Here is a 27,280-nt window from a genome sequence, read left to right on the forward strand (position 1 = left end):
AGTGGATGGTCTGAAGGCAGCCTGGATGTTGAGTGATGGCAGTGGCCAAAGCCATGTGTAGGGCACCTTTATGTGGCCTAGGAGCAAACCAAAGAGTGAACAGATAGTCAAGGTAAGCCTGGATGAAAGACCTGATGCCAGGAATAGTCTGGTCATCGGGATGCTCTGATCATGTCTAGAAACCGGTGCAGGAATATTCTTGCAAAGTTTTCACCACTGGAGTTCAACATCGCTAACCACCACAAGTTTTTGATCTTAAGAGTACAGAAGACGTTCTACCCAATAACGATAATCAAATTAATGCACAATGAAATTTGTCCCCAGGGCCCTGCTATACATACACCTAAGGATAGTTAAAAGACACATGAATATCCTGTGCAAATGGTTCCAAAAGTTTATTTGAATATTTAATTTACAAAAAAAGAAAAAGAAAAAGAATCATGTATCCTATGAGGTGTCCTATGCAAAAATGGATAAGATAAACTGCATATAAAATCCAGCCCAACCCAACATAATACTATTAATGCAATGTGAGACAGGAAGGAACCAGTGGGAAAGATAAGGTAAAAATGACATCCTTCTTAAAGATTGTCCCCCCTCCCCCATGTCTTCTTCCTAGATACACTGTACACTGCCATTTCATATAAATATTTTTATATCCCACTGGGCTTGATTAAGAGTCTCTCTTTCTCTTTTGTGTGTGTGGGTGTTTTTTTTGCTCACTCAGTTCCTCCCTGAAATTCTCTTTTCAAATAAAAATGGACAGGACACACACTGAACACATGTACATACTGTCTTTGGTAGGGATGCTTACTGGTGAAAATAACTCACTGGTTCTTCACATATTCCGTTAGTGGAGCGGCAAGAGCTTCAGCTTCACATTTGGCAAAAGGCAGTGACACTTGTACTGTTACTGGAAGTTTCAGCTGAACATATAAAAACATAGTAATTTTCTGCACATTGCTTAGAAGTAGAGATTATCTCCATGGTTTTAAGCTACCCTTATTAACATTCCTTGACTGAAATATAGATGACTGCATAACAGGTTTACTACACAGCAGTCTTTCTCCCCGCAACCCTCCTTCCCCCAAATCATACGAACCAATATTTGTAGAAACAATGATGCATGTACACGCTCCACTGCCCATTCTTTATCCTCAAGGCAGTGGTATCTGCAAGCAGCAGCACAGTCTGGAAGGCCAGCAAGAGGGTCCTAGGGAGACCAATGGGTCTTTTCAAGTTGACAATAGAAACTTCTAAACAAACCTGGGACCAACAACCTTCTGGGAAAAGTGACACAAGCAAAAGCTGAATTATGATGTTGGAGGCCTCTTTTGGAGGGGGAAAAAACAGGCAGCAAATGCTTCTGGCATGGCCTGATGAGAACATCTCCTGGATGCGCCCCACTAGAGATAAGATGCACAAGAGAGCTTTCTACTGGTTTGCACACTTGCTTCTCAAGAAAATGAAAAAAAATACCTGCAATGGATTCTTCCTATTATCTATCTATCTATCTATCTATCTATCTATCTATCTATGTAAATGAAGAACTTTTCCTGTTGAGTAATTGCCATCACTGTAATCCTCAGGGCCTCCTACTATCTTCCCCCATCCATACTGGCAGTGTTTCCCTATATAGGGAAATGCAATATAAGCTTACACAGCTAAGATGTGGGGAAACTGACAATGTTTGGTACAAGAGTAGCTGGACGTAATCACTTGGGAGTTTAGTATACGTACAGATACAAAATGAAACATGCATCACTGTCAGAAAGAGCTAAAAACTCCTCAAAAAAATTATGACCACCACCACCACCAATTTGGCAAAAGAATAAGGAAAAGCCCAATTTTCAAAACGCATTAAAAACCTATGATAACAGGCTGTAGTGGGGAACGTAAGAGTTACAATATATTAGCGATTTCTGAGCCCAAAAACATCTGTAAAAGCATCAGCAAGGTATTTTAAATATAAAAGCAATATGTATAGACCCCTCCATCCACCCCTCCCCCTCCCAAAAGAACATGATTTGTAGTGTAAGAAATCAGATGAATGATCACGGTATTAAGGCATAAATGGCAGGCAGCATTTTCTATTGCCTCAGCTCCACATAATTAGCAGGGAACAGCCCGTATCTGCCTTTGCACACTCCTCTCCACCAGCCGTCATCAATCATTTCAATGTTAGTGATGATGTCATCAGGATCAAAGGAAATCTCATCATCACCAGCTGTGGAGAGAGCAGATGCAATCTTTGGGTTAGTATCTCATGAGAACTTTTAACTGTGGTCAGGTCGTAGGTTCATACTAGTGTGTCCTATTCAGCAAGCCAGTTCCCTATGTTCTAGCACAGGGGTCCCCAACCCCCGGGCCGCGGACCAGTACCGGCCCGTGGCCTGTTAGCAACCGGGCCACAGTAGGGGTGTGCAGACCCTTACCTTGGGTCCGCGGGGGTCTGGGGGGGGGAGGCGATCCATTCCCGCCCCCCAGAATCCTCGCTGGCCCCAGCCAGCTCCGCTCCACAGCAAGTCCGGACTTCCGGCCGCTGGGACGCCATTTGTGTCCCTGTTCTTCAAGTAATAGGCTATGTAAATATTTATATAGCTGATTGCTGCAAAGAATAGGGACGCCATTTGTGGCCGGAAGTCCACCAGCGAAACCATCCCCTCCCCGGTCCATGGAAAAATGGTCTTCCACGAGACCGGTCTCTGGTGCCAAAAAGGTTGGGGACCGCTGCTCTAGCAGCATTCCCCCACTGATAGCTCAGGGAAGGGAAAGGAACATCAGAGGGCTTGGAACGCAGCGTGCACGTGGGTGCAAAGTTCAGGCTCCACCCAAGATATGGGCCTTCCACGCATGTATCGTATTTCATAGGAAGCATGGCTGATCCTTTCGCCAGCATGATGTACTTATAGGCAGAAGCTAGTAGAAGAATCAGTCAAATCCCAAGAGGCTTGCTCCGTGTTTCAGGCCACACTGGATAGCAATCCTGCAGTGAAACCAGTACTCAAAGGAAACACGTATGAAGCAGAATCTAAAAAGTGGGGCGAGGACCCAGCAATGGATCAGGACATTCTCATGGTCCAGTTCACAAAGATTCTGGGACAGCCTCCCCCCAATTTTTGCCCTCCAGAACTTTTGGACTATAACCCCCATCAGACCCATCCAGCATGGTGAGGGATGATGGGAGTTTTGCCCTCCAGATGTTTTAGACTGCAACTCCCATCATCATTGGCCATGCTGGCTGGGGCTGATGGGAGTTGTAGTCCAAAACTCATGGAGGGTACCAGGTTGGAGAAGGCTGGATATACTAAGCATAGCAGGAGGCCAGCTGATACTCTTGGTGGATGCCAGAAAACATGCAGAAGAAAGGCTTATTCATATTCAAAGAGCAAAACACAAATGTTTACATTGGATACTGTATCCTTCTTCCTGAAAGAGAAAGAGAGTTTCTTAGGGAGGTATCTGATGGAGACTGTCCGCAAGTGGCCAGCCCCACCAATTCCCTTCTGCAAGCGGTTTCCACTGCTTGCAGAATGGAGATTTAGCTCTTCCGGGGCCAACTTGAAATGAGTGGAAACGCTCATTTCTGGAAAGGGGTAGCCCAGCAGAACTGACATAAGGAACCCCCTCGTTCCAGAAATGAGTGTTTCTGCTTATTTCAGGGCTTGTCCTGGAAGCGCTAAGTCTCCATCCTGCAAGAGCGGGTGCTGCTTGTGCAACGGAATCAGCGGGGCTGGCTCATGGAATAGAAGTGGTGCTGGGCTCCGCTGTCAGACAGGCAGCACTGGATACTGCCCGCATGCTATTTTCTAGCTCTTGACCATTCTAGTCACAGAGAGTGAGACCTGTTTTTGGGCCCTGAGGTGGAGCTAGCAAATGAGGCCCAAATAAAAAACAATATGGATTCCGCACCGATTTGGTGCATTATAGTGCCCAATGGCTTTGTCCGACTAATTACAACAAACTCAAATTCAACAGTTGCACCCAGTTAACACTGATTTAAGCAGAAAAGCCTCCTCTACCATATAACAACTGGAAGAGAAATATTTAGGGCTGTGTAAATGCTCAGCTGTAATTCTGCTTCCTGTATAAATTGTGCAGATTAGCCATGTCTGAATATACTTATTTCATAAATAAATAAATGTTTTTGCTAACCATGAGAAAGAGTTAAGCAAGGTACTAAAGCCTCACCCAACCTTGTTGGCTTCTGAGATTTTACCAGGCATGGTCCACACACTTCTCAGCAGTCTTAAGGGTTAGAAATGTTGTAAAAAGAAAATTGAAAGCTGAAGTTCTCAGATGTGGAATTAACGTCCAGTGCCAATTCTGTGTTTGCCATTTGCTGTGGTGCAGCTAGGTAATTTTAGACCCTGAACCTAATGGTCTCATGGGAGCCCCCTTTGCACAGCCTTGTGTATTACTTCACTTGAAGCACACGACTAGCATTTATCTTCCCCATCTCTCCAACCGCCTTTCCAGGCTTTAAAACTGCTACTACATGCCAGATGTTGTAACAGCAACAAGAAAACTGTTTACGCCGATTTAAAAAAATACTCTTGACTATGTGCGGTTTTGCATTTTAAGCTCACTTAAATCACAGCAGCATCATGACTACAGGATTAAAATAAGACTTTGTCTCTGCTGTTCTAACTCCCTCATCACCTGCCATTCTCTGAGTGGTGAATGGGGAGAGGCTGAGCTGTGGGGCCCTGGACCCAAAGTCTAGCCCTAGCTGCCCCACCAGCCATCTGTATTCAGAGAACTGCAAAATTTACAGAGCCGTGAAAATGTTCTGCTTTGTGCAGTTCTGTCGATACAGGATAATGGCTGTTCAAGCCCATTGTATAAACTGAAGGTGGCCCTTCACAACATGCAGGACTGCTCACCCGCTTGGTAATCATAGAGGGCTATTGCTGTCACTCCGAGGTCATTTTCATACTCATAAGTATTTTCATCTAAAGAGGAAGAGACACATTACTACTGTACATTACACAACATATGAATATATGGCTTCCTTAACTCATCTTCTTAGCATGTGGTCTGGCACTTAAAATAAGTCCCCGCTGTAATCTGTTGTACCCCTGGTGGCTCAAAAGCACAGCTTCCAAGCACTGATTACAGCAGTTTGTATTGCATGAAGTCAAGAACTGGCAGACTGAGGTTCAGAATCCTGAACACACTTCCTCGCAGTAAGCCCCATGAATATGGGAGGAACTGATTTCCAGGTGCTTAGATTTGTGCCATTACTGTTTCACCATTAAACAAGTGAAGCCTTGCAAGTCAAGCTAGTAAGCATTTTTCTTAATTCCCTTTTTCAGAAAGCATTGCCCAGGAATATTTTATTTATTACATTTGTATGCTGGCCTTCCTCCATGGAGCTTAAGGCAGCACACAGAGGCCAGACACCGCTTAGCTTTAAAAGATAGGGGAACATCTACTCACAGTGCTATCTCATGGGTCCTGTCTGGTGTTCAGTCCGTCTAGCCTCAACATCTCAAACTGCCAGATACCAGACCAAGAGGAAGGGGCAGGGAGGCGATCTTCACTGAATCTCCCTTCTCCCTGCATCACCCCTCATGCTGCTCCAAAGGGGGCCCCCCACCCCGAGGCACAAGTCAAAGGAGGAATTGCAAAGACCGCCTCCCCATCCTCTTCCTCCAGCACAAGCAGAACTCCGCCATGCACTGATCTGGATATAACCCTCTGTTGCCTAACACCATAACGGAAAGGGCTCTGGTTAGAAACAGAAGCTGTCAAACCTGCTTGATACTGGTTTGTTGCCCCAGCCACTTCATAAACTGTATCAGATTCATACTCTGGCTCCCGCTGACTGATCGCTTCTTGATAGTCAGACTCTTCAGCTTTGCTGTTGGTTTCTGGCTCCGGGACAGCTGAATAATTTGTATTTGAAGCCTTGTAGCCAGGCTCGAGGGAAACAGCATCCTAAGGGAGCAAAAGGCAGCCATGACACAAACACAAAGAGACCTTAATATTTGATAGCACTACTGAAGTGGACCGTTATTGCTGCCTGTCTATAGGATACAGTGAACACCAAGGTGGAGGCAAATCTTAAATCACCCTGCTGAACCAACTCTTGGTCCCAGCTCTTACATTTTGCATGTGGCTTTCCTCCAAATATAGCAAACGCAGCAGCACTTTGGGCAAGTATTTTGGCACGCTGAAATGTAACCCGGGATTGTGCAATGCAACAGCCCCATTGCGGTCACTGTGGGAATGAAATTGCACAGCATTTTATTTATTGCAGAGATGGAAGTCAGCACTTCACTACTCCATGATGGTTCTTTCCAGTGTATTGTCAGTTTCCCCCCTTGTTACATTCCCTGTGAAATGTACTGATTTTAATCTAGTAAATCTGATTATAATGTGATCATCATGACCTGTTAGGCAAGCTGGGAACATACACTATTTGTCCATCTGGTCCAGTACTGCCTACTCAGATTGGCAGCATTTCATCAGAGTCTCAGGTGAAGGACTTTCACATCACCTACTACCTGGTCTGTCTCAACTGGATTAAGCAAGTTACTTCTGCAAGTAAAACACAAGTGAAGAGGATCTAAAGAGCCTCTTGTTGAGGGTGAAAGAGGAGAGTGCAAAAGCTGGTTTGAAACTCAACATTAAAAAAACGAAGATCATGGCATCTGGCCCCATCACTTCCTGGCATATAGAAGGGGAAGAAATGGAAGCAGTGACAGATTTTACTTTCTTGGGCTCCAAGATCACCGCAGACGGTGACTGTAGCCATGAAATTAAAAGACGCCTGCTCCTTGGGAGGAAAGCTATGGCCAACCTAGACAGCATAGTAAGAAGCAGAGACATCACCTTGCCGACAAAGGTCCGTCTAATCAAAGCTATGGTTTTCCCAGTAGTAATGTATGGCTGTGAGAGCTGGACTATAAGGAAGGCTGAGCGTCGAAGAATTGATGCTTTCGAACTGTGCTGCTGGAGAAGACTCTTACAAGTCCTCTGGACTGCAAGGAGGTCAAATCAGTCCATCCTAAAGGAAATCAACCCTGACTGCTCATTGGAAGGACAGATACTGAAGCTGAAGCTCCAATATTTTGGCCACCTAATGCGAAGGGAAAACACTCTGGAAAAGACCCTGATGCTGGGAAAGATTGAAGGCAAAAGGAGAAGGGGACGGCAGAGGATGAGATGGCTAGATAGCATCACCGATGCAATGAATATGAACTTGAGCACACTCCGGGAGAGAGCACAGGACAGGAAGGCCTTGGCGTGCTATGGTCCATGGGGTCACAAAGAGTCGGACACGACTGAACAACAACAACAACAAAATCATGGGCTTATGGTCCTGCCTTACGGTATTCTATCCTGTGTGGTTACATATGACCCATTTGGTTAAACAATGTATCTATGTTATACTTAATGTTCCTGAACAATTTTTGTGACTTTTTAAAACTAATAAGCATTGATTTAAGAGATACCAACCAAAACACACTTACTAGTTCCATTAATTTGTTCATTAAAAGCCTGTTCGTTGTATAAAAGGCACAGGAGCAAGACTTCTTCTATTTCAGGACTGCAGAACCTCTTCCAATGCGAGGGCCAAATTCCATTTGGAGGAGCTTTGAGGGCTGCATTTGAGTGGGGGGCAGGGCCGAAGGCAAAGGGGGAAGGGCCAAAAATACCAGCGTATTATAGCTTAAACTATAATACGTTTAATTATTACTCCTACTGCCGGTAACTGAGCCTTGGAGAGGCATTTCAACTGTTTAGAATGGGGAAACCCTGCACAAAATCCGGGAAACCACCAAATGATCGATGGTTGGGTGGAAGGGGGCACGGCCCTCTGGAGGACGTTTTCATGTGGGATTGGGACCCCAGGATTGCCAGATCTGGCCCCTGGGCCTGGGGTTCTGCACCTTTGTTCTGCTTAAACTACTAAACTAACCTCATAGACTGGACTGGAAGGCACCTTTTCTTCCACTGGCTGAGGAGCGGGAGACTGTGGAGGAGTTTGTTTCTTGGCTTTGGCTTGTTCCTTTTGCAAAAAGAAAGAACGAACAAACAAACAAACAAACAAAAGAACAAAAGAAAGAGCAAATACACATACATCAAAACAAGAAATGTAGCACGGATGAGAGGCAGTTTCTGACACGCACCCACACGCATGCACGCTCAAGAGCCCCTTTATTTAGAAGTGGAGATTTCTAGGGTCGGAAGCTGATTTTCTGCAGCTGGGCTACCCTAATCAAAGTTACTTGTGGATCCGCATTAGCACTGCCATAGTCTAAAACCAAAGGCAGCCAACATAGAGAGAATGCTAAACGAAAAGCTTAGCACCCTGTGGGCTGGTTCACATGCTTTTAAGCCTTTCATGAGGAGTTGCCCTGCGACTACAGCCACCAGTAGCAAGCAACGTATGAACCCATGTCACCATGCTACTTCCCAGAAGTAATTCAGAATTTAATTCAGAAACCAGGTTGATTGTTTATTATTTATTTATTTATTTCTCGCATTTATATCCCGCCTTTTTTCCTCTTGCAAGGAACCCAAGGCGGCTTACATTCTCCTCCTCCTCTCCATTTTATCCTCACAACAACAACCCTGTGAGGCGGGTTGGGCTGAGAGTCTGTGACTGGCCCAAAGCCACTCAGTGAGCTTCCATGGCCGAGTGGGGACTAGAACCCGGATCTCCCGGCTCCCAGTCCAGCACTCTAGCCGCTACACCACGCTGGTTTCAAGATCCTATTTTAGCACTTGTTCAAGAAATATGACACACCAGACAGTCAAATGCACCAAACCATCTTCCTCCTCCTCCTCCTCCTCCTCTAGCACTGAGCTAGCAGTGAATTTCACCTACACTGAAATTTTATACATTGTGCATTATCTTGATTATGAATCATAATGTGCAGAAATGTTAACTATAAAAATTGCTTACCATAGAGAAAAGATGCAGAGGGAGTAATCACGGGTGAGGACCAAGTCTGTAAAAGTCTTTCCTTGTCTTGTTAACCCGCTAACAAGGCAAGACATACTACAGAGCTGGGAGAAGAACTAATTCCCATCTGTAGACCCAGAGCTGCGGTCTGGCACGCTGAATTGTTACCATGTGTGCTGGAAGTGAGCGTGACAGTACTGGTGCACTTGGTTTCACAGAGCACGTGCGCTCTGCAGCAGACAGGCCATTCCTTTTTACATTAATGGCTCAAAGTCAGGAGTCGGAGTGGGTGGCATGAGGCAGGCCCATGCTGGGAGGTGCTGCCTGTAATTTTCTCCAGATTAAACTGCAGGGCTCTTTTTATGACTAAAGACATTCCAAGAGGTAGACATCTAAGAGCAATAATCCAATATATCTTTTCTCATTAGAAATATACACTAAACCACCACCTTGCTTTTCTCTTTCTTAGATTTAAATAACTTTTCTTTTCAGGAACACAGAAAAGAATAAAAGGTATCAATTTGGCACACGGATACAGCCAAATTATTTTCATTCATGGAATGCAGCAAAGAGAAACTGACACTTTCTATAAAAAAATAAAAATCCAGTACATCCGTTCCAGCTAGCTCTGAGGATTTTACAGAGGACTCAGCTCTGCATTTTGCCAGCTACTTAACTCAAACTTGGCAGCTGCCCTGCCTTTCTATAGTCTTAATTGGGCAGCACAGTTCTCTGACCTGTTTTTCTGGACATTGACTCACAGGCTCAAGCTTTAGGGTGCCAGAGCAGCCCCAGCTGCTGCTTTCCAATCAGGACTCAGTTCAAGCACATGGATCGTGCACACAGTAATCCATGCTGGGCAAGGATTCCACACACACGACCCCAGAGTGCTGAAGGGAGGGGGCTGAATCTCTCATGGTCGTGACACTGAGGGCGCATCAGCATTTCCAAGTGGTTCAATAATAAAATGACCCAACGTAGGGGGTGGGGCCCCTGACAGGGGGCAGAACCACTGCTTGCCCTAACGAAATAACAGCACATCTCTAAAGGCCAGAACACACATTACTTTTTTACTCTAGAGAAAGCATAGAGATAGTGATCGGGATTGTGATCCTAGCATGGGGGGGGGTAGGGGGGACTTTAGCCCCCCCCCACTGTGGTCCCAATCTGGATTGAGGGGATGCCTGCAATGTATATTACCAAATTCTGATATATTAAATCAAATCACTTGCATTGTTGTTATAAGTCTCTCCTTAATATAAAAAGACAATGTAACTGAGGAGTCCTATATAAATAAAAGACAATCAAATAGGCAAAGATCTAAAAAAAGAAAAATGGTTGAAGGGGTGATTTGTGCTACATAAAAAAGAAAAAACTGCCTGAATGTTGTTCCGAGTGTCACAGATGAGATGCTAATCATTCTATGTCATGCTGTTTTAAAAAGTCACTGGGTTGGTTGAGATGTAGCAGCTAAACCACTGTTTGGCCACCAGGTATGACTGTAAAGCTCACACACTCCCTCCTTCCCTGACTTCCAGGTACTGGCAAACCATTGTTTGCAGTTATATCCAAACTGGCAAACTATGCTTTGCTCTTGCCCTCCAAACCGGATTTTCAGTTCTGGTTTGGAGAGCAAGAGCAAACCATAATTTACTAATCTGGGCAACCCAGAAAATCAGGGAGGGAATCAGAATCAGAGCAAGGGGAGGAGGGGACACATGAGCCTGAGGCTCAGACCTGATGGCCAAACTGTGGTTTAGCTTTTGCATCTGAACCAGCCCAGTGACTATTTAACAGAGCTGGGCCTAGAATTAGGGCTGTACGCTAGGGATTGGGTGAATTAGGTAATTTTAGAGGTGTTTTTTAAACACCACGACATGGAACGATTAGCATCTCATGTGTGACATCCAAACAATGCTCAGGCAGTATGCAGCATAAATTACCCTTTCATGTGGCATAGATCACCCTTTTGACTGATTTTTCTTTTTCTGGCTCTCTGCCTACTTGATCTTCTCTTATTTTATGTCCAAATCACTCAGCTTTGTGAACTTCTGCAGTTTTTTTCACTCTGGTACCTCCTTATTTGTGTTGTTGTTGTTGTTGTTGAAGAAACGGATGTGGGAATGGATGTTAATATCACTTGGCTTTCCTGGTTAAAAGCCACTGCAGCATGCTCAGGGCAACATTTCAAATTTCCTCTATTATAATGTAGCAGCCATATCGGGGGTCAGACTAAGTAGCCTCATGCAGTCTCATGCTTCATGTTCTTGCTGAGCTCTTTCTCCCTTGAATATATTGTTGTAAGCTGACGAGACACAGGAATTCCTTATCTTGTCAAAGGTCATACAATTGTATATCTTGTTCTCTGCTGTTCTCTCCTGTTCTCTCCTTATCATGGCTACCTTATAACCCAGTTCTTGTATTATAAACAATGGTGCTAGGAGAAGAAATGTTGAGGACTGCAACCCCACACGGGAGGGAGGGGGAGGAGGAGCCGTTTCATATGTGTCACAATGTCTATAAAAACAATGTGCTGATGTATTTCGGGGCTTCTGGCTCTTTGGAAATGATTCCAGCCTTAAGCCCGCGCGTTAAATAAAGAATCTCTTTTTCCTTCACTCCATGGTCTCTCTGACTCTGGGTTCTGCAACAATAACACTTTCAGCTGCTCAAGGTAGAATCACTTTGGAGTTAAATGGCCACAAAATTACTCCATACATGCCAGGCTGTGGCTTAAATCATTTTTGGACTCCTGACAAAGCCAGAGCTTTTTTGTGCAACAGCTAAAATAATTTGAGTCTTTTTGGGGGGTCGCCACCAATCAGCTGCCTAGCCTGTGTGCAAGGAAGACCTGATTAGGAAGCATAAGATGAAGCATAAGATTAATCATTGCAGACAAAGGGAAATTGACTGCTCAGTCCTCCAAGCAACCTATTAATGCAGCTTTCCCCAACCTGGCGCCCTCCAGATGTGTTGGACTGCAGCTCCCATAATTCGCAGCCAGCATGGCCAATGGGTGGGAAATATGGGAAATGTGCTGTTCAACACATCTGGGTAGTGCCAGGTTGGGGAAGGCTGTACTAATGCAAGACTGGCTGAGGCCTAGAGAGAGAGAGGCAGCGCGAGTGAGCAGTGGGACAATTCAAAAGAGGCAAGATAATGAGTCTTGTACAGAAAACAGGCTGCAATTGTCAGACCTCAAGTTATCGGCAAGTTCAAACAAAGAATTGGAAGAGAGGAATTCAATGAACATATCCATCATAAAAAGTAGAGCTAGCACTGGGGGGAAAGGGAGAACCAAACTTCACTATTCTTTTTAAAAATGGCATGCAGTTATCTTTGTTACATATCCGAAATTTGGTATGCAGTCTAGAACTGAGTTAATCACCCAGGAATTAGAAGTTGGGGGGAAGGGCAGGTGGTGAGAAAAAGCTTGTTCTTTTGACCCAACTCGGATGTGAAATAAGGATACCTGTGGGGCTTGTGAAGGAGGGCCAAAACAGACATTACTTTAAACATGCATCTAGCAGCTATGTCCTTTTTTCATTTTTGCTCCAGATTAGGCACAGGGCCTGATCATGATTGGTACCCTAGTGCGGGGGAGGGAAGGCTTTTAAGATCCGGAATCAGGGTCCTGCACCTACTCTAGAGTAAACACAAAAAGAAGATATAGCTGCTAGACACACATTTAAAGTAATGTTGGTTTGGGCCCTGAAAGAGGAGCTAGCCAAGCGATTAGAATATTTGACCATCTCCCTGACCAGATCTCATGTTGGGTGGCTGCATTTGTAGGTGCTGGCTGCATCACGCTCATGCATTTCTTTCCTCTTCCCCACAAGTCTACAGAAATAAGTGGGCTTTACAAAGACCATCTGATATCCTGGGTAACTCAGATGGTGTCTGACTAAACATATTAGGTAGACAACCAGAATATATTGATCACATGTAGTATTAGGACAACATTGGCTTCTAGCATTATTATTAGAAATGCACAAAACCTCTTGAAGCCGAGAAATTCATTTTTCAGTTTGGATTGCACCAAACTTCCAATTTGGTTCTGGAATAGGCAAATTTGGCTCAGAAACAGAAGCCACAATGGCCACAAGACCTCGACTTATAGCCCAGAGGCCTCTCAGAGCACATCACACAGCCATGTATGTCTACCATGCAACAGTTTTGTGTCACACGCTAAGATGTTTCTGCACATGCACAGCAAGACCCGATCCAGACATGTTCAAAACCTGCTGGACTCCCTTATGAATTCTAATAAACTGTGGATCTGATCTGCCAGTGGTTCAATAAATCAGAACCCAAATCCATCACTGAAATCTGAATTTCAGTAGCATCCCTAATAATGACACGTATTTTGGTGATGTGTTCTAACAAGGGGTTTGTTTTGTAAGTCAGTTTGTTAATACACTGTAGACATATAATGACAAGCTGTGCTGTTTTAATTTCTCACAATCATAAGATAACATAGGGAAAAGATGGTTCATTAAGTCAGTCCCACAATCTGGTCTTTGACCTCTTCAGCATAGATATTAGTTAGCCAAGAAATAAAGCTGAACTCACTCCACCTGGTGACCCTGTCTCAAATCAATCTCATTAGCAAATGTCTTTTGAAGTTTGGGTAACACTCAAGCCATCTGGTCCCATTTGCTTATGCTGAATGGGAACAGACTGACAACACCTCCCATTTTATATGATGTGTGTCGCTGTGGCAGTTAGGAAGCATGGATTCTACACATATTGCTATCTAAAAGCAGATTCCCCTCTGCCCAATAATGTTCAGTCTTGGAGGAATTACTGCCTAATTAGGACTGAAATTGCAATCAGATAGAGTGTAAGCAAGCTGACAAATCTCTTCAAAGGACAGGCCTAATTTTTCTCTAAAGCAGGCTCTGCATCCTGTTCACAAGTGTCCTGTTCAGCCGGGAGGGGAGGGGAGAAAAGCTAAGATTAATTTCACTGACTTCCAGCGTCCGCCTAGCTTCCTCTTGTTCTTGCTTGTCCTGGGCCATTCTTTGAGCTCTTTCAACTTCTGCCCTCCTTCTGTCCTCCTGCTCTTTTTCCTTAGCCAGATTTTCAAAGTTAGCTCTGATGTTGCTGGTTTTGGTATTTGCTGTAATATTAGAAATACTAGATGTTCATTTCACAGGGTATTTTCTTAAGCAATTCGCCACAACATACAGTTCCTGAGTTAAGTGGTAATCAAAATGCAGACTAAGCAAATTCTCTATACATATAAATGATTACAGTCATGTAATTCACTCAGGAGCATAACTTCTTCATCTTCCTACTAGAAACAGGTGCTACGAATATCTGCACCAACTGAAAGTTTGAATTCAATGAGTGACTTAAAATTAGGAATTCAGGAGTTCCAGAAATATGGCTAAAGACAATTTGATACATTCCATTTAAATGGTGCTCTCTTCCTCAGATATTGCAGGCACAAAGCAATTACATTAAGGGCGCAGTCCTATCAGGATTCTCGTCAGCCTCCGAGTTCGGAGGCTGATGGGGATCCTATGCAGAGCGGGAGGACTGCACAGGCAATCTTCACCTGTCTAGCTGAGGCGTCGTGGATGGGGAGGGACGGAGACTGGGGAAAGCTCATATCCCCACTTCCTCAGGCCCCTCCCCGCCCACCAGCACCCCCTCCCTTTCCCTCCTTTCTGAGTTCGCCTTTGGGAGATCAGAGAGGCAGCCGGCACAGTTCTCTCCACGCCAGCTGCGAGGGGGCACGGAGCTCAGACTCCTGGGTCCAAAGTTGGAGCAGTGTCTCCGACCTCAGTTCCAGGAATCTGAAGTATCCTATGGCCCCCCAGACTCTGTCTAGGGGCCATAAGATTGAACTGACAGACCATGGGGAGAGCAATTTCAGTTTTCCAAGTGTAAAAACCTAAAAGACACCTAGGAGCTTTCAGTACTAATATCATGACTGCCTGGTGATCTTTAAGCTCCCAAGGTAAGCTGAACCATCCAACATGGAAAAGATTAAAGAGAGATATTTTCGGTACTTTAAAATATAGTCTTACCAGCTTCCACTGGCTTGGTCTTCTGGTACGTTGAAGACAATTTCTCAATATCCTCAAAACTTGATGCGTTCTTTCAATAAGAAGCAGACGGAGTCAGGTTCAGAGAAGAGACAAAAATTACATTACTAAATTAGACAATGTGTGTAATCATTTACTTCCATTTTGCATTAAGCCGTCAGAAACACACATACACGTTTTATTCAGATAAGTCACTTTTATGCATCAGCTATATGACCAAAAGGCTCAATTCACCAAGCTATGATCCTTTTAGACCCTTTTAATATACAAGCTGGGTGTGCTCAGAAGTGAGATGCATACTCAATTCAACAGAAACAAAAAAAGTATCGTGTGTCATGATAGATATCCAAACAGAGAAACCAAAATGTCACCTGACATTTGGCAAACTAGTAACAGATGCCAGCCTGGACACAGGGAGGTTTTTAACTTATAATACTAATATGTAATAAGAATGGAAACACAAAGGTAAATTTCCACACAGGAGAGAACTGAAGTTGTGCTTTCACAAGCCAAAAACAAACCAATGCAAAAGTCAGCAACACCTGTTTCCAGCAGCCAGTAGAGTAGCTTTAACTCTGCACAATGACGTGAAGTAGCAAAGAGAATAGATGTATTCACCACAAATATCTAAGGTTCTTACATTATTGACCACCATTCAAGCTTGGAGCAGAGGTGCCCAAAGCTTTTGGGCCTGTGGCAAATTTGGAAATTTGTTGCTGGGCATGACCACAAAATGGCTAGTCACCATGTTGGGAGTGTTCCTCTACTCTGCGTTTTGTCTGAGTGTCTTTTCTCACACACAAAACACAGACTACACAAACATTTTGGGTGTGTCTGTTTAACCTGTGGGTGTTGTTTGTGTTTCTGTTCTCGTTCTCTCTCTCTCTCTCTCTCTCTCTCTCTCTCGATGTGCATGTTTTGTCTAGGTGTGTGTGTTTTGCAGAAAAGACATAGCCTCTCCCCAGTTGCTCCCTGCTGCCCTCTCCAACCACCAAGCTTAACAAGCAGTGGCTGGGTCCCTTTTTCAAGTGTTTTCAAGTAAGTAGTCAGGCACACTGCAAAATGAAGTACCAGCGTCCCACCATCTTCATGTCAGAAAAATGGCTCTGGACCCATGTGGGGCCCACAGGCATTTTGGGGAAACAAAGCTGGCAGGGAGCTGAAGACACTTTGCAACATACCTGTCCACCACCGGTTTAATTTTTTTTTTTTTTAATTAGCAGGGGCAGAGAACCTCACAGGGACCAAGGAAAATGTCTGCGGGTGCTGTGCTGGAGTAGGCAGACTTGGAATATACACCGTTTCCCCATATTTACCAACAGAATAACAGGGCAACCCTAACCTCCTAGGATGGCTGTGTGGGGGGGGGGAGTGGAGGATGTGGCTGAGGTCCCCCTCCACTGGCAGAGACAGGCTCTGCTAGCGAGGGGCAAGTGTGCCTGCCCTGGAGTGGGCCCATGGGTACAGCACAACAGGCTTTGGATCCACTTCACAAAAAGTCCCTCTGTTTAAGAAGCACTGTAGGGACAGGCTTCTAAGAGCAGAGCAGGAAAAAAAATTTAAATCCATAAGCAAATTTCAATGTATAGTCATACCTTATCCATCCTATCTTTCTGCACACCGTATTTTCCTCCAAATCCTTTAGAATAGTCTAAAAAGAGGACAAAAATGCACTGTAGGTGGTCGTTTCTATCCTCCTTTTACATTTTATCAAATACAGATGAGTACTATAAGGAGCTGCATGCATAGAGTTCCCAATGACTGCGGCCAAGCAAAATAAGTAGATGCAAAAAGAAGCTTATATACTTTGAGACTTCAATAGGCGCATAGGCAGGTGTGCAAGATAATACAGTGGCCCAGATTCATACTTCCACATTCACTGGCTGAAATGAAACTGGATGAGGGTTGGCAGGAACCAAGCAAAGAAAAAGGTGCTCTCCCTCAGCCCACTGCAGCCCACCACCCCTGCCTCACACCACTTCTGTAGCACAGCCTTGATTACTCTGCCACATCATTATACAAGCTTTGTAAATCCGGATATTCCATAACCTCAGTAATGCTGAAATGTTAGGGCCCCACAAGCCACTTCAAGAATTTACCATTCCAAAGGAAAAGGAATTTAAATGCCACAAAGACACAGAAATATTGGCCATATTACCTCGTTAAAGATTGCCAACAACAATTAAATGCAGGACAGACAAGTTTCTATAAGACAAACACACTGCAGAAAAACATACAGAGTGAAACAAGTTTTTTAAAGTTACTTCTGACTTCTTTTTTGTCTCATGGTTATTTTGCCTTATTTCAACAAAGGAATTCTATGTAAAGAGAGCTCATGTGGGTGTGTGAATGTGTGGGTATGCCAGAAAACTGGAACCAAATTCCCTGGCCTACAATTTTAAATACAGCTATTAATCCCCATATTTTATATTGATGGATATACTGCATGAAACAATAATCTCCAAAAACCAACGTTTCAAACCAGTATATTTTCTATGAGAATGAGTATGACTTTAGTATAATGTTGCAACGTATGACTACTAATCTTAGGGAAAGCACATGCATGGATTTTTCCTTCAAAAGGGGGGAAAGCTAGAGACTTGTGTCAAGGCCTATTGTATAGCAGATGCTGAAGGAGCAGAGCTCCTCATAATGCTGCCCCTAATGCTAGTTCAACAACTGCACTTAAAGAAAGGGGCATTTATATTTTTGTTTTGAAATAGCAAATCACCTTGATCATAACGGAGCACCTAAAATGTTGGCTTCTTGTTACAACTGAAGAAACCTGAAGTCCATTGCTAAAACTATGGGTGCCACAGGTGGTACTCCTGGACAGGGGAAGAATGGCCAGTGGTCAGGCAAACAGGCAGTCTTAACAGTCAGGCTAGAAGCAAACTGCATGAGGCACTCCAGACATACTGTGCAGTGCACACTCAGGTGATGCTATTTCATACTTCTGATGTGATGCACGCTTGCCAAAAAGGTTGGCTGCCCACTGGCTTAAATCACTCAAGTTCAGTTAAAGATTGCCCAATGTTTTTGCACAGAATGATTCAATGAGATTTTTTTTTGCCATGAATTTCCTGTGGTGTGTGCAGGCCATTCAAAGTGAGCAACTTAAATCTGCATTAGAAGTGGCTGCACTGGGTAAAGAGCTACAACTGGAATCTCTGCCTTGTTGTGATTTGTGCTTCACTAGTTTCTCCTTGTAGTGAAACCCCACAGCTGATGGGTCCTGCCTCTCAGTTTGAACACCAAATTTCCCTCCGAAACCACTCTTATAGTGTAAGAAATCCAGGGTATAAGGGAAGAGAACCAAGAGTAGAGAAGGAAGGGGCGGGGGAAGAGGAACATATTTAGATACAACATATATTAACCCAAACCAAAACTCTTTAACAGCAGCTCTAAAGAGTGCTAGGTAGGGAAGAATTCAAAACCAGTTCTTACATAAAGATTTTAATAGATCACTTCGATTAAAAACCAAACTACATATTAAGGCATATCATATGGTACAGCCCTTTCTAGACTGTATCACTTCACACTAGACCTGAGGAAAAAATCAGAAGTTTTAATGTTTTCCCCCCATGCCAAGAGATTTCCTGCATATATGAAGCCAAAACATGTAACATGAAGCCAAAATATGTAATATCAGGGAGAAGGCTGTGTTAGAACCTTCTTCAATATACCAGTTTCCCACAAGCAGAGAAAGTTTGTGACATGGGAAAGCACTTACACATGCAATTTCTCCCCACCCCACCCTGCTGCAGTCTGAAATGGTACAGTCCCATGTAATAGTTTGGAATGCATAGTTTGGTTCCAAAACTAGGAAGAATGCTTTCACAAGTTTCCACACAACATACAAATGTTTCCAAGCTTGAGTATAAAACAGTATATACATACTCACATTTAGTAAGAGAAATATGAACAGCAGATAGACTAAAGCATGTTACAGTTTGAACTTTCATTCAGACCCTGTGTACCTTTACTCACAGTTCAGTGCAAATTTGACACATATGTAATATCCATTAACCTGAGTTTTCCGCATTGCAAACAACTGCTTATTCACAAGACACTTTTTGCATGATGAAATATAGATTGGCTTGATCCTTGCTGCAGCTCAGGCCATAACAAAATGGTTGCGACTGCTGATTTATCACAACCTACTATGCATTTAATATTCCACAATCAATCCACCTTGAGGAACGCTGCACTGGGAATGTAGTATCCCATGTCAGAAAAAGGACTGCATGGTTAATTCATTCTTTGACCATGTGAAGGTACTTACTGTTAGTAACTGGGCAGAGACAGCTCCTGGAAGCTACTTCTGCCCAACTTTTGCCAATTCCCCATTCCCATGTGCCTCATCTAGGACCTTTCCTTATGGCCCCTTGGACCTGAGGAGAGGCCATGAGGGCCTGCACTGAGGAAGGACGGAGAATTCCCCTTGTATGAGCATCCTTGCATGAACTCTGCATATCTCTCATTATTTATTAACAAGTGTTTAACAAGGCCTTGCATCTTAAAGAACTTGAAAAATCTTTTAACGGAATTAGGAGGCTCGGGTTTGAATCCAAAGTTTCCCCATGCATGAGTGGAACACAATGGGGTGGATCCACCAACTTTTCCTTCCTGGCTGCAGCCCCCTGAAAACCTATGCCAAAATATTTGACACTTCAAAACAGTGCCAAATGTAGTTACACTTGACACTCCAGGATAGTGTCAAATGTAACATGGCACACACACCCTCGCAGAAATAGTGTCATGCAAAAGCAGAAGCAACTTTGTTGCAAGAAATAGTTGGCTACATCTGTTTAGTTTAGCCTCATTCTTCATTCATTCATTCAAAGTATTTATAAATCGCTTTTCTGCCCACTAAGGCCCTTAAAGTAATATACAGTGTAAAATAATAAAATAAAAATAATTGAAAAACAGAAAAACATCCAAAACAAAATATTATTTAAAACAAGCCAGGACAATATTAACATCTATCAAAGACCGAGTAAAGCAGTGCAGTTTTTATTGCCCAGCTATGTTCAATAGGATTACCTCATAACAGCTTATGCATACAGCAAATCATTTCATTCTTTTTGTTGCTTTCCCCCTTTCTTTCTTTTTCTAAGTAAGCAGATATTATGATTTTGACTAACACACCAAAAAGATAGACTGTAGATCATGTGATCTTCAGATACCCACCTTATAAGCTGAAACCAACTATAGCATTACACACTGCACTAACTTTTGTCCTTCAGTATGTGCAACCAATCTGCATTAGGTGTTGGTTAAGTATATAAACATACCTTTCTGAGATTCATGCAGTTGTACTTTTTCCTGGTGATCCCAGCCAAGTGCACATTTGTCTTGTCTGTCCGTCTGTACGCCAAACTTTCCACCAAAGCCTTTTGTATAGTCTATGTACAGAAAAATTCACAAGGTGTTTCTGGGACCTCATTTTTGTCTTAGAGGTAAGCAGACAGTTTAAGGTGGATTTGAATAAACAAGAGCAATTAGCTAGAAGTCCAACTAGATGCCTTTTCTTGGAGTCCTAAGCATGCAAGAAAATATTAACATACTAAGGCTGCAATCCTAAGCACTTACTGAACTCAGAGGATGGTATCCAACTAAGTTCTGCTGATGGACCTGCATCATCAGTGGAACAGGGAGCTGGGGGACACCCTGGAGCAGATTTTCAGGGGTGTGGGGAAGCACAGGTGGAGGGAGGAAAAAGTCCTGTCTTGGGAGCGGACTTGCGTTCACCCAGTGCTGATTTCACCCAGAAGAATTAACTATAGAATAAACATGCTGAGGATTTTTATTAATTTTGCAATTCTAGCCTGCTACTTGGTCCAAAAAAGCAGCTTATAAATATTTTAATAAATAAAAATACTGCACAGAGCTCAACAATATTTAATATGGCCTAATTCACACAAACCACCAGTGCACAAGTGTGGATGCTGCTAATCCAATGCAATAGAAGCTTGCTAGACAGCTTTTTATAACAGACAACAAACACTAGCAGGCTTCTGCCATAGCAACAGTTACCAATTTTATCATCCAGCTTTTCTACTGGATAGAATAAATATCAGCCTGAGGTAAATATAAAGGACCTTAGGTACTGCAAAGTTAGTTATAAAATTCCACACTTCAACAGGGCTCTGTATTACCATACAGGCCCACCTTAAGCAATCTGTTGTGGATTTTATTGTTAATATCCACCTTGAGTGTTTTTTATGGAAAGGCGGGGTATAAGTAGAGATGTGAAGGCTTGGGGAAAAAACAGAAAAAATGGGGGGGGGGACAGAACAATCCAGGACCCCCAATTTCCCAAAAGTATGAGAAAAAGTGTTTTCCTGTGTGACCCCCTTTTTCCTGCCCCCCCCTTCCCATCTCTAGGTACAAGTATAACAAATAAATAAATAAATAAAATATATTATGGACATAGAGCAGAACAGAATTTTTTTTACTAATAGGTCAGGATTAAAGAAGATCGCTCACACATAATTCCATGGAATAAAATTAAAATAAAGACCTTTCTGTGATTCATGCTTTTCAGTTTTGCCTTGGTACTCAAAGCCAACGGCACTTTTGTCCACTTTCTCCTTGTCCACACCATATTTACCACCAAAACCTTTGGAATAATCTGGAGATGGGAGTAAAAAAAAATCATTCATAATAGTACAGATGAAGACACTAGACTATTTCTAAATAAATTTACAAATAAATATATTTCTAAATAGCACAGCTATTTGACTAGGGGTCAGTTCACGCAGTCATGCTCATCGCTCTAACCAAAACCTCGAGGGCTGACTTGCAAGTGTGAAAGAACCATCACAGGTCAAACCCCCACAGAGCTTTCATATTGCCTGACATCACGTCAAATCATATTTTCTCATGGAGGCAGTTGTGCATGCAGCTGTGAGTTATCAAGTGCCGAGACACTTCGAACCAACATCAAGCAACTGGGAGCAGGCTGCCAAGATCCCTCTGCACATCCGCTGCCCCATCTGGAGTGTAAATTCCCACTGCCCACCTCAAGGCCGAAGCTCAGGGCCAAAGTACAATTTACATTAATCATGTAGCAGGTGGCCAAAGCTGGTCTTACTTCTTACCCTTGTGTAAGCACATGCAGCCCCAATTAGAAGTGGGATCACAGTGCTCTGGGAGGGAAGGGTTAAACCTTCCCCCCACCCACTTCTTCCCCATGAAATTCCATGCAAACACACCCCCAATGGGGGATTTAAAAAGAGAGAGAGAAAAGTCACCATTGACTCCAATGGAGACTTTTTTCTTGTTTTAACCCTCCCGCCATGGGGGGTGGAATTTCAGGGAAAAATGGGCGGGCGGGGAAAAGATTTAACCCTCCCCTCCTGGAGTGCCATGGTCCTGATTCAAATTGGGGCCACACACGCTTACACAAGAGTAAGACAAGAGGCAAGCCTCAGTTACACACTACATGATCACCGTAATGTGTAGTTCGGCTCTCAGTAGTTTGTCTTAGCTGGCTCCAGGCCAGCGTCAGATCTTGGTTAAGCAGGAGCTCAGGCTACCCTTAATTATGGTCAGCTTTGCTGCCAACCAACAACCACGGTTAAAGCCAACCACGAAAGGGCTTGGGTGTTTGTGCTCCAAAAAGGAAGGGCCAGGGGAGGAAGGGTATGATGCCATAGCCTGCTACCTAATGCTTAAATATGGGAGAGAGACATAGTGATGTGCATGCAATCACCCCTTGTGGCCAACCACCTGTCAACCAGGAAGCCACAAGCAAGACATGAGTGCAACAGTACCCTCCTGCCCATGTTCCCCAGCAACTGGTGTACACAGGCATACTGCTTCTGATACTGGAACTTGTAGGAAGGAATGCATCTTTCCTTCCTGCCCATAGAACCAGGAAGAAAAAGTAGTTTCCCCACACACAGGGCTTTTGGTGGAAGCTCAGGTGCTCACCAGATATGGGAGGCACTCACCTACAGCAAGGAGGAGAGTGGATTTACTGAACCGTTACCTACCAAGGTGTGAGTTTTAGAGGCACTTTTTCTTGTTTTTTCCACTATTGCAGACAGAATTCAGAACTTACATGTATTAAGAGTTTCTATAAAATCTATTTGATAAGATTTTCCCATCACTAATAACAATTACATTTAGACTGGAGATGCTCTCTGCATTAGCTAAACTATGATAATTGATTCTCCTCAAGAATGTGTTGGCAGTATAACAATGAGGCGAATCTCTGCCCCATTTTGTGAAGGGAAGGAATATTTTACAAATGTGCTAGCATATCGCAAGTGACTAGAACAAAAATGTACAGAAGACAATGTAATGCAACAAACCTTTCTGTGATTCATGCTTCTCTGTTTTTCCTTGGTAATCAAATCCCACTGCACTCTTGTCTACCCTGTCAGCCTGTACTCCATATTTCCCACCAAATCCACTTGAATAGTCTGCAAACAGAAAACCAAGCAAATTGAAACTATCAGAAATTGCCACGGTACTAGTAGAACAATCTAAATAGGAAGAGAATCAGTAGCATTTCCTTCAATAATGTCTAGTACACAGGTCAAGAATAGATATACTACATTGTATCTGGCCTCGATTCATAGTTATCATCCCATGGGTTTACACTCAAAGTCACTAACTCAGATTACAGACTCCACCTTCTACAAACAATCACTCAAAATGCTGGAGACATTCACTTTTATTTCAGCTACACTGCTTATACATATGACAGAGCAGTTGAAGTGGGTTAAAGAGTAAGTTTTTGGCATTAAGGGATAATCACAGCTACAGGAACATTCTTGAGAGGCAAGTTAAAATGCATGGTAGAGAAGCAGCTGTGTGCCACAAACTAGTATCACAGTAGAATATGAAGAAGCAGCCAAGGCATATTCTTAGAGAGAAGAATTATTCCATCCACGTCATTCACCAACAACTATCTTGGACAGATTTGACAGCTCTTCCCCATAAATCTTCATGTGATTATGTGAACGGAACAGAATCTTCAAGGTCAAGTAGCATTTGTTAGTGTGCAAGTGGGGGATCATACACACATTCCTCAGAATGCTTTACCTTTTTGAGAAGCATGTTTTTCCGTTTTCCCCTGGTATTCAAATCCCACAGCAGACTGCAGAAATGAAAAAATGGCTTGAATGAGAAGCATAACATTATAAGAGTATTCTAAATGAAGACCACCCCAGCATGTCTCTAAAGAATGAGAGCTACTTATTAGCCATCTTAATACTGGCACATCAACATCTACACTATGTTAAAGATACTAGATGAAGCCCGTTAGGCAGTATCTCACAATCCCTGTCCAAACATAATGTGCATTACAAATCTCAGCCAATCACTTCCAAAGCAAGTTCTACTCAAGTTTCATGACTGTTTGTATATCTAGGAGCAACTTCTTGGGTCAAACTGCAATACACCAGCACTATCCCAAATCAATCCTATGTATCACATTCTACATATTCTTTAATCGAACTACATGCAGCAGGGGTAGGCAAACTTCTGTGAGCCTGTAGGGATATGTGCCATTTTTTAAACATATCCCGGCTACCACCACAAGAGAATCCTCTCTGGATTCTGACTTTTCTTGTGACTTTCTCTACTCAGTAGATCAGGGGTAGGCAGCCTGCAAGTTTATGGTGCCGTCCAACTCAATTAAAAGCAATGGGAATGTTGCCATCGATTTCAATGAGGAATGGAGTGCACCCCATATGATGCACTCAACTACATACTTTCAGTTGCCTTGGAGGCCCAACCCCAGACAGTCAAATTTTGTTCACTTCTATAGCAAGGTGCTGTTTATTCATCTTTCCCCCACTCCATTCCATTCAAATTGTTCCTATTTATTTCCAGGGAGCTCCAGCGTTGCCCTCCCATTCAACTCCTCTCTCCCTACCCTCCTTAACCCTCAGTGTTAAGGAGGGTAAACTGGCTGCTGCCACCAGCAAAGTTGCAGAGTACCCTTTAGTGTTCATTGAGGAGTATTCGGGGGCGAACTGAATTCCCTAAAGTTCCACACTGCTTTAACCATTCTATGGTTTTAGATTTTCTAATTGGTATTAGCTTGTTAATAGTTTCATATGGTTTTAGCGGTTCAAATGATTCATTGTTTCATACTATTTACATTTATTTTATCCGTACGCCGCCCTGAGACCTTAATGATATGGGGCAGGATACAAATGTTTTAAATAAAAAAATAAATATCCAGGCTTCCATACTCCTACCTCAGGCAAAGTGAGAGGGAAAGTCTTCCACCTCCTCACATTACAGCCTTGAACCTACCCCTATCCCACCCATTACTGTTTTACAGGGCCCAACTTGCACAAACACATATTCCACGTTGACCTTCCTTCCTTGGGTTTTCCAAGAAGTGCTGGGAAGCAGCCACTTTGAAATGATGAGAAAACCCCTTTTCGAACATTGCCCAGTGACAGGAAAAATTGGACTCATTGTCCAACTACATTCCCTTGACATAAATTTAGATGGAAGGTCACGTCCTAGTGAGGAAGCTAGCAGATTAGGCAACAGAAGTCTCCTGATCTTCCAGCTTCCTGCTTCCTGGTGAGGGTTGCTGAGGTGAACATGGAGGTAGGTGGCAGAAGCTGGGGGTGGGGGGGAGATACTGAGCAAGAGGGTCTGGCAGACACACTTGGGGGTCTTGGTGGGTGCTAGCGTGCCTGCAGGCACTGCATTGCCAACCCAATATACAGTTTGTGGGTTTTTAAAAGCTCCTTTCTCAACTCAAGCTTGCCTTTATTTTCTTTCAACATATGTGACTGGAATAGAAGTAGAGCACTAGTTAAATATTAAAAAAAACAGAATAACTAGGTAAATTATTTACATATTCTAAATGTAGAATCTGCAGTGATTACACTAGTATACCACATGCAAATGTAGGAGGCAGCCACCGAAGGAAATTCTAGAAATGCAAGAGGTTGCTTACCTGGTCAACCCGATCAACTTGCACACCAAACTTCCCACCAAAACCTTTAACCGAGTCTACCTGGGAACAGTGCTGAGAAAGCTTAGACTGATATTCATGACCAACAGCTGACTGAAAGAAGAGAAAGACACACATGTACTGTATTATACATATACTGGTTGGACTTTAATCTCCACCCCATACTGATGATAGAGTTTAGATTAAACCTACATACATCAAAAAAATATCACTACTCCCAATACTCCTCCCTCTCACTCAGGCCCAGCCAACGAAATTTAATTAGGATTTAACTAACTAATTCTTTAATTAGCTAGTTGAAAACCTTTTGATCAGCAAGGCACCCCTGATTAATTGAGTAACATGTTTTTAAAGCAATTATGTTTAATATAAATACTCATTTATTTTTAAAACTATAGAAGGCATAGGCCACCTAAGAGAAGGAATTCTATCCAATTTCACACATAAAGAGATGTCTCTTATAAGATGGTGCCCACTGTGATATCATATTATCCACAACACAGGTAGCATTCTGCATATCAGGAGGCTTAAGTACACACATATTTATATATCACGTTTCTACCCCAACCTTACTTCGGAAGAGCTCAGGGGGTGATGTATGGATTTTCTCCCGTTGTCTCCTCACATTTGCCATATAGGATAAGTAGGTTAAGACACTAGACCTATGGAGGTGTTACAAGATTGAAAGCATGGAGGGGACATGGGGACCCCACATGCCGCCCCATCCCCTCCACCCTTGATCTCCCCATAAGGACCAGGAAGGTCTGAAGACTGATGCAGTTATCTTTTTCTGCATGACTGGGAATGCTGCCCATGATCTGAACATCTTTTTTCTGTTTTTATATATACATGCGCTGTGCATGTGTATGTGTGTGTATGTGTGTGTGTATGTGTGTGTGTGTGTGTGTGTGTGTATATATATATATATTCTCAAATTCAAAATGTATTTAAGGTTCAACTCGAACAACCATAGCAAGAGACTGACAGGAAGGTGCCTGATCCTTTAAATAACCTGTCCTCCAGGTTGTAGGGATCAGCACTTCATTCACTGAGCCATAACCAGCTTTCAACTGTCAGTGGCAAAAAAAAAAAAAGTCAGAGCACTAGCATATCACTGCACATTGGCTAGAGATGAAAGTAGGCCAGAGGAATATCCCTTAATGCAGGGGACCCCAAATTTTTGGACCACTGAGCACATTTGGGAACTTGAGAAACTGCTATGGGCACCACAACAAAATGGCTCCCACAGAGGATGCAGCTAGTCACATAATGGCTGCCATGGGGGCCTGGCTAGTCAAAAGTGAGCTAAGGAGGTATGTGGGGAGAGAAATAGAGAAGCTAGAG

At 43.2% G+C, this 27,280-nt stretch overlaps 1 protein-coding gene across 3 annotated transcripts in view; it reads right to left on the bottom strand.

The window, feature by feature from the left end:
* Positions 1-371: 371 nt before the first annotated feature.
* CTTN (cortactin) overlaps positions 372-27,280 on the bottom strand; it is a 38,802-nt gene continuing 11,893 nt past the window's right edge. For 2 of the 3 annotated variants that reach the window (XM_084851978.1, XM_084851957.1), the window contains 12 exons: positions 25,919-26,029; positions 24,037-24,091; positions 23,301-23,411; positions 21,503-21,613; positions 20,274-20,384; positions 16,572-16,627; positions 14,959-15,028; positions 13,894-14,042; positions 7,931-8,020; positions 5,760-5,943; positions 4,887-4,955; positions 373-2,227 (listed from right to left, as the gene is read on the bottom strand). In XM_084851978.1, coding sequence (XP_084708104.1) covers positions 2,091-2,227; positions 4,887-4,955; positions 5,760-5,943; positions 7,931-8,020; positions 13,894-14,042; positions 14,959-15,028; positions 16,572-16,627; positions 20,274-20,384; positions 21,503-21,613; positions 23,301-23,411; positions 24,037-24,091; positions 25,919-26,029 — 1,254 coding nt within the window. In that variant the 3' untranslated portion in view covers positions 373-2,090. Of the gene's footprint in view, positions 2,228-4,886; positions 4,956-5,759; positions 5,944-7,930; positions 8,021-13,893; positions 14,043-14,958; positions 15,029-16,571; positions 16,628-20,273; positions 20,385-21,502; positions 21,614-23,300; positions 23,412-24,036; positions 24,092-25,918; positions 26,030-27,280 lie in introns of all 3 variants that reach the window. The other variant, XM_084851968.1, reaches the window with a different exon arrangement.

The sequence above is a fragment of the Heloderma suspectum genome, chromosome 1 (genome assembly GCF_057233095.1).
Source record: "Heloderma suspectum isolate Gila_16-S chromosome 1, 16-S_ref, whole genome shotgun sequence".
Taxonomy (NCBI): domain Eukaryota; kingdom Metazoa; phylum Chordata; class Lepidosauria; order Squamata; family Helodermatidae; genus Heloderma; species Heloderma suspectum.